Here is a 10,385-nt window from a genome sequence, read left to right as displayed (position 1 = left end):
GGCTTTCGATCTATCAAGTCTCCAGTCAGGTTTTGAACGACCTCTACGTTTAAAATTTTTTTTTTCTTGTATGGAAAAATGACACAACAAATAACATTCCCATGCTTAACTACTTTTTGACAAACATTTCTGATGTGAACCTATAATTCTACTCTCGGATAGCCTGCATTTTCAACGAACTGTGTCTATTGTGCTGTTGTGGTAGAATTACAGTTGTGCTCTTCTAACTGTAAAGATAAGGAACTTACATTGAAGATAATCCTAGTTTGGGCAGACAGATAAGTACGTGTCTGTAAATGAGGCCAGTTTTTTCAGAAGTTTTGCTATCTGTGACCTGCACCCGACGCTGTACTGTCACCTCACGTGAACATCCGTTGGGTGAAAGTAACTTCCCTTCGGGGTCGCAGTATCAAACAGCTTCTGTCAACGCATTTCAAAGGCTGGAGTGTCCGTCTGTCTCTGCGTTAATCAACGCTTGCACCTGCGCTAATCGCGCGGCCCGCAGGTGGGATCTGTGCTCAGAACCCTACAGGAACTGCAAACCACAGAGCTACCATAAACCTGTCTTAGACAAAATGAAACACTTATTCGAATCATAACGTTACCACCACATCAGCACAGACAACCAGGTCACTACAGTATGATGCATGATGTACCTCCTACACACATTTCACTACCAACAAACTGTAATTGCATAGTACAAAGTAGAAACTCAGTACTTTATTAAATCACATTGATTGATACATTTATTCGGGTTTTATTACAATATAAATGTATAACTGATCAGTACCCTGAGAAAATTCCATTATAAAATCTAGACAGGGTAATTTCTCTATATTATCTTATCAAAACAGGTATTAAACCAATAAAAAAATATGTCTCATTTTTAGAAACAGTCTATGCATGATAAATGTACATTCAGTCCTGGCTGTTATAAAACAAAAATCTATAACTGCAAAAGTAAATTCAAGACATCCTCACACAAAATGTTTTCCAGCTTTCTGTGTACAATGGACAAAGAGCTCCCTCTTGTGGTCAGTATGCCACGCTGCTATTGGTGGCTGCAGCAGTTGTTCTTTGATATTTCCTTTTTAGTGTACGTTTAGACTGACCCAGGCAATATTAATGTGCAATGAAAAAAAATTAATGGGCCAATCAAACACTTACACTAAAACTGAATTAACAATTACCCCTTATTATTAATTTAAGCAGTTCTTCATAATTACCATGATTAAAAATGACTTACTTAGGCATTTTTTAAGAGAAATAATATACTTTCTCACATATCATTTACTTGTATGCAATAGCACTCTTAGGTGAAAACGAGGATCACGGCCCAGGAAATCAGAGCAGGAAACCAGGCCAAACAAGGTCAAACCAGGCCAAACCTGGCCAAACTCGCCTGAAGCCGAGAGCAATGAAGAATGAGCAATGAGCCTCTGCTCCAGTTTCTTGTCCTTGACACGTGGCCATCCTGAAAATAAAAAGCTTTTTAATCCTCTGAAGCTACCCATTTCAAAGCTTAATTTCATATGTTCATAATGGACATACATAATGAATATAATAATGAATTATGGTTCATAATTGAAGACCTAATGGGTCTTACTAAGGTTTTGATCAGCTCACAGGAGCTAAGCTGTTACAAACGCAAATTAACTTACAGTGGAAGCTCTTGTAGGGTGTGGCATTGAAGTAGTCCTCCGGGGTGACGGTTTTCGCTCCACCAAAGTAGTCCAGGACCCACACCTGAGTGATGTTCAATTTAGCGAAAAACCAGTCGTGGTCCGCAGGCCAGTCCACCATCTCCGGGTGTCGACCGAACAGCGACTTCTTTGCAACGTCTGCTTCCGTCCCATTTACCTGAACACCACCAAAATGACCCAGGCATGAACACCAGCACCACTGAACACTGACACCTGAACAGCACACCACCACAGTCCACTCCTGAACACAAAAACACCCACGCAGCACCTCAGTAGACCCTACATGGACCGTCCTTCCACGATGCACACCTGCACCAGCCCAATACAGACCACACCTGAACAACAGGAATCCCCAAACACGGGGTATGTTTTTGACTGGCCCACATAGTATTTTTGTGCGCTGACAGATTTTTCATGGGGATCCAAATAAACATGTAAACAAATTTTAGGTTTCCGAAGACCTACTAGCTTTACAATGACGGGGATGGGGTCGTGCTGGGTTTGTGATGTAAGGAAAGAGAATATAGTTTGACCAAAAGACCTTAGATAAAAATAAAAAATAAAAACATTTTCCACAGAGAGCAAGGGGCAGACTTGGACACAATGAGGACAGAAAGCATTGAGTGTGCAATGTTTTGACATAGCGGATACTGGACAGTGTACTCTCACAATACATGAAGAGGACGGACTTACACAGCGCACATGCTTTGCATACAATCCATTTATTCAGCTGGGCAATTTACAGAAGCGGTCCAGTGCGCCCTCTTACCTCTAACACTGTTCCGGCGAAGATCACGTGGGCGCACAGAGGACTCTGGGGGTCATACCCCTGGGTCTTACAGAAGTCTGTCTGAGCCAGAGACATGGACAGAGAGGCCTGGGGATTCACCTGAGGGGAGATACACACAGACTCATAACATCAGAAACACATACACCTGCACATAATGAACACTTCAAGGGGTTAGATCGAAAAATATTCAATCAGAATGTTCTAAACTGAACATTCTAATGCTGATGTGATAATCGCTACTTGAAGCAACAGAGTTCTAGAAAACTTAAAATTTTGAAAAAAAAAAACTAAAACATTCCACACAACCTACTCTTTGAAGCGTTAATATGTTACAGCCATGCTGCCAGTAGTACATCACTCCTTTATGATGTACTACTCCAGGCAGCTGTTTATTGACCTGGAGTTTATGGAAAGGAGAACTGCTGTTTGCAGCCTTAAGACGTTTTGAAACTTGCACACACATCATAAACAGTTAGGCTAAATGCCACTGTCAAGAAAAGCTGTTATGCAACTTTCATTTGAGTTTACTGTACATGTTGTGAAAGAGCTCGCCAGCACATTATAAAATGAATGCATGACTCAAGTATTATGAAGGTTGGCCGTGCGCACAGGCAAAGATGCCGCCTCATCTCCCAAAATGAGCTGAGTCATTATGACACAGCAGCTGCGTTCTTATCAATGTCACACAGGCAAGATGCGCACCAATCAAACTAGAGGTCTTTACATACGTTACGAACTTGAAATGTCAGTCCTATCTACTGTGGTTTTTGCACATCTTCGATATTTACAACAAATATATTTCCATTTTTAGGTAATTCTGTGGGAACACAGTTTTACCCATCGATTTTATATAATTTAGTCTACCCGGAGTAATAAACCGTACAAATAGCCATACGCACTATCGTTGGCTTTAGATGTTCGGTTCAAACGCACAGAAAGGCTTAGCTTTCACCGTTAGGGCTTATGCATGACTTGTCCTCGAAAATCATCAGTGGGCTATACAACACCAACATTAACAGCTAGCCACACATTTCGTATGCTAGGGAAGAACCATCTCTTCTCAGAGCCAGTTAGCTGAAGAGTCTCGACGTGAACACGACGACGTGTTTGGATACCTGCAGATCCTGCACCGAGATCTCCAAGTGGGTGAGATACATGTAGGGCACACCAGTTCCGTAACCCACTGGGCCATCGCTGACGGAAAACGCGTTGGAGAACGGCAGTCCTTTCACCGGATCACGGGTGGATATGGTAGCCATTGATGCCCAGTCGCACTGGTTGACGACGAATCTTGCTACTCTGGCAACCTCTTCGTGGGGAGGAATTTTGTAAAAGTCGCATGGCACGGCGAGGATCGCCGCAAATACCAAAGCTAGTGCTGCTGTCAGTGCCATTTTGCTCACTGGCGTCCTTCAAAACGTTTGGCGCTTCACGTGATTTCTCTTGCTGTTTATATTTTTTGTGATCATATGACCGCTTCAGTGGTGGCACGTGATAACCACAGTTGCGTTTTATTGGTTGAGTACGATGGTGGAAAGATCGCACACAAATACGTTTTCGCTGCATGGCACGCTGTCCAGAGAACTTATTCGCTTTACGGCTGTGTGGCTTGTGAGCAGCCCATACGCTCTGTTGGGTAACGCACGAACACATACACACCATGAACACTCACACAAGTGCGCAGACACACTCATAGTGCATGTGTAGTACATCTCCCGAGGAAGACCATTTTGCATTTGGCGGATCACGTCCATGAAATATTCTGTAAAAATGAAATCCGTGTTTATTCATAATTATTCAAAAATATTTGCTCACTGACAAATAGTGGTTGAGCATCTTACATTAGAAACTCTCAAACATTCTGATCTTACATTTATCACTGGACAATCCCAACTGCCAAAAATGTACAGTATATGTGTTTTCATGGGGGACTGGGGGATCAAGGCATGTGTGAATGTGTGTGTCTACACGGTGTGATGATACGTATATGTGTGTGTCAACATGGCGTGTGTGTGTGTGTGTGCAGGTGAGTGAGGAGGCACATATGTACATGGCATGTGTTTGTGTGAGGATGTGGTGTGAGAACAGTCCCGGGCTCTGCGTCAGAGACATTTGGACTTTGATCGTGGTCCTGAGCCATCCTCCAGAAGCCCTGCAATGACAGCAATGGAGTCCAAGGCACAGAGAGCGACGCTCCGCTACCTGCTACTGTTTCTCTGCTGGATCTCGGTCAGCCTTGGAACTCACGGAGGTAAGAGCCTTTTCGTCGCCATTATAAAAAACCCCGGGAATTAGTCTGACACACAGACCCACTGGGACATCCCAAACAGGAGCTCCTGATGAGGTCTCAAAAGGAAGCTACTCGAACACAGAGTTTCTCTTTCCCTACCCTTAGGTAGGTTTATAATTACAAGGTTAGTCTTAATGTTGAAAAAAAGACCAAGGAAATAGCAGTACATCATATATATATATATATATATATATATATATATATAGAGAGAGAGAGAGAGAGAGAGAGGTCACTTAAATTGGTGTCACTTAGACACCAATTTATTTGTAAATTAATTTATTCACAGCCAAAAATGATTTTTTTATTATTATTTTTAAAATATACATTACTGTTCAAAAGTTTGAAATCACTGAGAATTTTTACATTTTTGAAATAAATGTCTACTTTTATAGCATTAAACTGACCAAAGAATGCAGCCTTGACACAGATAATGTTACAAATTACTTTTACTGTTTTAAATAACTGTATTTTATATAACTGTACATATGATTACAAAGCCCAATTTTCAGCAGCCATTAAACCACACACTGTGTTACCTCATCCTTAAGTATTGATGCTAATGTCCTAATTTGGTACTAGGGAAAGCACACCTATTATAAGTGCAGTTAAAAACAACTGTGTTGTTTAATTAAGCTAAAAAAAAAAATAGCTTACTTTTCAGTTGCTAGAGTATCTAGTACAATGGCATTTTGAAAATTCAATTTTCGTTTAAAAATTTGCCAAAAAGAAACAGCTTTCTCTAGAAACTCCTCAGTCAATTATTCTTATGTGAGATGAAGGCTGTTCCATGCATGAGATTGCCAAGAAACTTACAAAGATGTGCACTACTGTCTTGAAAGAAGAGAACAAACTGGATCTAATCAGGACAGCAAGAGAAGTTCAAGACAGGAGTGCTCACCTTTGTAAGAAATCTTAAGTTTTTTTGGAAATCACACGCATGGAACAGCCTTCATCTCACAAAACAATGATTGACTGGCGAGTTTATGGTCTTCCAAGACTGATTTTTTTCCCCCTTCAACGGTTGAATTCAGCGACCGTGTTCCTGAGAAGACCAGAGGCAAGCGGTGTGCTGACACACAGAACGCGACGCGCCAACTCCCTCTTCGAGGAACTGAAGCTGCCGGACCTGGAAAGAGAGTGTTTGGAGGAGAAGTGTTCCTACGAGGAGGCACAAGAGATCTTCACTGTTCCCGAAAACTTGGTGAGCACTGAGTTAAAAATACTGCAGAGCTCTGAGAATGTTCTGTTGAGTGTGATACAAATACATCCCTGATAATGAATGTATCAGTGACGGACATATAGAGTCCCTGATAATGTAGTATTTTATATAAACGCTCAGAGTGTCTGAGAGTGAAATGTGGAAGTATTACACTAAGCTATTCTCAGTCTCTGAGGACTAACTCAATAATACAGGAATATTTTTGTTTTTGTGTATCCCTGAAAAAATCTGCACAACCTGAACCCCAAGTGTCCAAAAAGCTCCTTCAGCCCAGGAAAAAGAACTACATTACATTACTGATCAAATACCAATTAACTAATGAATTTACCGGGGTGAAATTATCGTAAATTCACAATGGCTTCAACATTTTGCCTTGTTTTGCAGAATGATTTCTGGAAGAGTTACGCAGGTATGTTTTAAATTTATTAAATTAAATTTATCTCCTGTGTAATATTGAGTCCTTCATTGTGTGACTCTTCTGTATCTGAACTTTAGACATCCCTTTCTACCGCTTCTCCCGTGAGTGTTTTCTGTTCCGTCCTCTGGTCGTTGAATCGACTGGAGTTCTGCGTACTATCTGTGTGTTTATGAGTTCTGATCCATTTCACTCTGGAGAGGAGGATGCCTGCAAATCCAGTCCCTGCCAGAACGGAGCCACCTGCCTGGACCATGTGAACTCCTACACCTGCATCTGTCCCTCTGGGTTCGAGGGAAAGGACTGTGGCACAGGTAATTTCACCTGTACCTGTCAGGCAGGTACATAAGTCTGAGTATAAGTCAGACTCAGTGTTTGACAAAAGAAGCAACAGGCCGGCTGTAGTATGACTGAGCCTGTCGCTTCTTTTGTCAAACACTGAGTCTGACTTATGCTCAGGCACTAATTGTGGCTGGTAGCAGGTGGATCGGGGGATGAGTGTGATTGGAATTCCTCGTCGCGGCTTCTCTCGATGACCCGTTATCTTTCCGTCCGATTGTCTTTTCCTGTTCCGTGCCCGCAGCAGACCAGAGCTCCCTCAGCTGCCTGTACAACAACGGAGGGTGTGAACACTTCTGCAATGAGGGGCCCGGCTCGCCGCTCCAGTGCAGCTGTGCCCCCAGCTACTACCTGGCTGAAGACAACTCCACCTGCGTGCCAGCAGGTCTGCACCCCACCCGCGCCCCTGCCACGCCCGAATCCCGACCCCCATCAGACAGACAGGCCTGCGAGCCAGGCCTGGGTCAAATACGTATTTGTTTTGGATTCAAATAATATTCTGTGCTCTATTGATCTTTCCTGGGGTAATTTAGCACTTTTTGAGAGTATTTCCATGGTTCCAATACACCAGACAAGATCAGTAAAGCGTAGAAAAGTGTTTGAATCCTAAACAAATACGTATTTGACCCAGGTCTGCCGAGAGCGTAGGCACAGCGCTGTAAGGTTTGCGCAGAGAGGAAGTGCCTCTCCAAGTGAAGTGTCTCTCAACAGTGTTTTGTGCTCGTGTCTAATTGTCTCTCCCCTCCCTTCGTCCCCCCTCCCCCCCAGTCCCTTTCCCATGCGGCAGAGTGGTGGGGAGCTTCAACCCCAGGATTGTGAAAGGCGACGTGTGCCCCAAGGGCGAGTGCCCATGGCAGGTACTGCACACGTCCGCACTGAACCCACACATTATATACACATTATACCTATATCATACTTTATATGTGCAGCATCATTAAAATAATAACTGCATGTCAACATATGCAAACCTGCTTTCTATTACATTTCAAATGTTATTTCATTATAATTAAGATACTCTCCAAATATATATCAGTAATTGTATATATATACATATATATAGTGCCAGTCCATCGCTCTCTGTTTCTGTCTCTGTCTTCAGGCGATGCTGGAGCATAATGGGTTGTATATATGTGGAGGCATTATCCTGGACACCCGATGGGTCCTCACGGCTGCACACTGCGTGTGGCGAACACGGGCAACGGACCTGCGGGTTACCTTGGGTGCGTGGAACGAGCTGGATCCACAATGGCAGATTTGACACGTTCTGTCTTCCGCCGTGTCAAAGTTTGACGTTGTTCCTGTTACCGCCCCCGCTGCCCCCTCTCTTCTCCCTCTTTCCGCCCCCCCCCCCCCAACTCATCTGCTCCACCCCTCGTTCTCCCCTTCCTCCCCTTTCACTTTCACATTCTCCCTCTCCTGCCTCCCTGCTTGTTTCTTCCGGTCCGGTCTCCCCCTTTCCTCTTCCCCCCTTTATCCTGTCCTCCCTCCAGGTGAGCACATCCGCCTGTTGGACGAGGGCACGGAGCAGGTGAAGAAGGTGGCGCAGTTCTTCGTCCACCCGAGCTACAACCTGTCCTCCGCGGACGGCGACCTGGCCCTGCTGCGGCTGGACTCGGCGATGGTGCCGGGCCCGTTCGCGCTGCCCGCCTGCCTGCCGCCGCGCGGCGGGGACTTCGCCCGGAGCACGCTGGCGGCGGTGCGGAGCTCCACGGTGAGCGGCTGGGGCAAGCTGGCGCAGTCCGGCCCGGAGTCGCTCGTCCTGCAGCGGCTGGAGGTGCCGCGCGTGCCGCTGCAGGAGTGCCGCGCCCAGATCGGCCTCACCATCACCGACAACATGCTGTGCGCCGGCTTCCTGGGCGGCGTGCAGGACTCCTGCCAGGGGGACAGCGGGGGCCCCCTGGTCACCCGCTACAGGAACACCTGGTTCCTGACGGGCGTGGTGAGCTGGGGCAAAGGGTGCGCCCAGTCGGGTTTCTATGGAATCTACACCCGCGTCTCCAGCTACCTGCCCTGGATCCACGCCACCATGGCCGGTGTGTGACGGCCGCGAGCTCCCCCCGTTACCGCCAGGTTCACGCTGGAGCGGTGGCCGGTAGACGGCGGTACCTCAGTTTTTCTGGAAAATATCCTGCGGGACTCCTGATAATGCATTTTTTTTGGAGGGAGTCTGCCTCTTGCTCTGCCATTTATACAGCGTGTCTGCTCTAAGTAACTTCAGCTTCAGCTGAAAAGGGCAAAGTATTCAAAAAATAACTGTTTAGGCAACTGAATTAACCTTATTCGAGCAGAGAGGACTAAGGCTAAAAGAAAGCAGTTCTAATTCACCAACAAAGTAATTAATAAACTGAGGAAGGGTGTAATAATGATGACAATGTTGTGTAAAGTAAACATCTGTCCACCAGATTTTGATATAATTTATGAACAAATATATTGATATTGGAGGCCTATTTATACATAAGTCCTCTCTATGGTGCTGTGGACCTACACCATCAGTTCAGACTTTCTGATGAACCCACAGTACGTGCTGACATAGATAGGGGGTTATCATTAGCTGTGGAGGTGCCAGCAAGACCAGTTTAAAGAATAACAACAAAGGGAATGAAACATAACAATTGCATCAGGAACAACCTGATTAATGGCATCTCCAGAGGAAATGTGGGTCTTGTGCAAGAAAACACCCCATGAGCCATAATAATCAGAACTAGGATATGAAATACATGTTAAAACACCCAGAATACTGTAATACTCAATCGACTTTTGGGGGACTTTTTAAATTTTAGCAAATTTATGCTATTTCGACTATACTTATCATTTTGTTCAGCCATCTGACACCGTCCTGGCCACATTTGAAGTATTTTGTCAATTTAGAACAACCTTGTAAAACTTTGGTATATCTATTTCCATAATCCAGAATGAGTTACATGTTCATTGAACATAATATCTGTCCTGAAGAGCCAAAAATGACCCAAAAAACAGCCTGAAGTGTTTTCGAATGAAAAACTGAAATAAGGGTAATCTCAAGCATACTCACCAAATAACCAAATCAGATACAGATACATTATTAGGCTGAATAAAGGGCATTTTACAAATGATTATCACATAATGTAATTTTCAAGTATTTACAATATTGTATCTAACAAATAAATAAAGAACATTATTTCCAAATCCCTATCTGGACTGACTTACTACATTTAATGTACTTTCATACGATGTAAATGGGTCCCTCTTTTTCTGCTAATTTCTGATTTAAATAATACTACATAGGCTTAAATCCAAAACAAAGAATAAAGAAACCACAGAATAGTAAGTGCTTTAGCATGTAGCAGGGTGAAGTGAAACATGAGTAATCCATCAATGAATCACTGTGAAGTCAGAATGAATAATCAATAACTGAGAGCAGCACAAGGCCACAGGCAATAACAATGTATAAGAATTGCCAATGACCAGACATAAATAAACAAGGTTCCAGAGTGATGTGAGGCCAAATGGGAATCTGTAGCTGCAGCCTGCTCCAGAGGACTGAAAGGTTTGGAGGAGGGGTCAGCTTTGTAGCCAATGGGAGGAGCTTATTCATCTCAGGGTCCAGGGGGGAGGAGAGGGGGGGGGGGGGATGGGATGGGGGCGACTGT

At 44.2% G+C, this 10,385-nt stretch overlaps 2 protein-coding genes across 3 annotated transcripts; one reads left to right on the top strand and one right to left on the bottom strand.

Moving 5' to 3' along the window:
- Positions 1–698: 698 nt before the first annotated feature.
- Positions 699–3,931, bottom strand: creg1 (cellular repressor of E1A-stimulated genes 1). The gene is made up of 4 exons (XM_035393073.1): positions 3,609–3,931; positions 2,473–2,592; positions 1,662–1,860; positions 699–1,474 (listed from the first exon to the last, which is right to left on the bottom strand). Coding segments are annotated over exons 1-4 (600 nt in total). The 5' UTR covers positions 3,888–3,931; the 3' UTR covers positions 699–1,472.
- A 98-nt stretch (positions 3,932–4,029) lies between these two features.
- f7l (coagulation factor VII, like) lies at positions 4,030–9,927 on the top strand. 2 transcript variants are annotated; one of them, XM_035393072.1, is made up of 8 exons: positions 4,030–4,744; positions 5,815–5,984; positions 6,387–6,411; positions 6,618–6,731; positions 7,004–7,141; positions 7,525–7,613; positions 7,856–7,976; positions 8,247–9,927. In XM_035393072.1, the coding sequence occupies exons 1-8, from the start codon at positions 4,651–4,653 to the stop codon at positions 8,795–8,797; spliced, it is 1,302 nt and encodes a 433-aa protein (XP_035248963.1). In that variant the 5' UTR covers positions 4,030–4,650; the 3' UTR covers positions 8,798–9,927. The 2 variants fall into 2 exon arrangements, with proteins under 2 accessions (XP_035248963.1, XP_035248962.1); XM_035393071.1 differs by having other exon boundaries at positions 7,001–7,141.
- The last annotated feature ends 458 nt before the right edge of the window (positions 9,928–10,385 follow it).

This window comes from Anguilla anguilla, chromosome 15, assembly GCF_013347855.1.
Source record: "Anguilla anguilla isolate fAngAng1 chromosome 15, fAngAng1.pri, whole genome shotgun sequence".
Classification (NCBI taxonomy): Eukaryota; Metazoa; Chordata; class Actinopteri; order Anguilliformes; family Anguillidae; genus Anguilla; species Anguilla anguilla.
The sequence above is the reverse complement of the archived record's forward strand: the minus strand, read 5'-3'. Positions and strand labels throughout refer to the sequence as shown.

Excerpts from the sequence above, each read along its gene's own strand:
- creg1 (XM_035393073.1), bottom strand. The coding sequence starts at position 3,887 with ATGGCACTGACAGCAGCACTAGCTTTGGTATTTGCGGCGATCCTCGCC. Across the intron at positions 2,593-3,608 it reads TCTCGGTGCAGGATCTGCAG|GTGAATCCCCAGGCCTCTCT; the intron begins GTATCCAAACAC and ends ATCTCCCCTCAG. Across the intron at positions 1,861-2,472 it reads TCGCCGGAACAGTGTTAGAG|GTAAATGGGACGGAAGCAGA; the intron begins GTAAGAGGGCGC and ends GGTGGTGTTCAG.
- f7l (XM_035393071.1), top strand. The coding sequence starts at position 4,651 with ATGACAGCAATGGAGTCCAAGGCACAGAGAGCGACGCTCCGCTACCTG. Across the intron at positions 6,732-7,000 it reads GGGAAAGGACTGTGGCACAG|CAGACCAGAGCTCCCTCAGC; the intron begins GTAATTTCACCT and ends CCGTGCCCGCAG. Across the intron at positions 7,142-7,524 it reads CTCCACCTGCGTGCCAGCAG|TCCCTTTCCCATGCGGCAGA; the intron begins GTCTGCACCCCA and ends CCTCCCCCCCAG.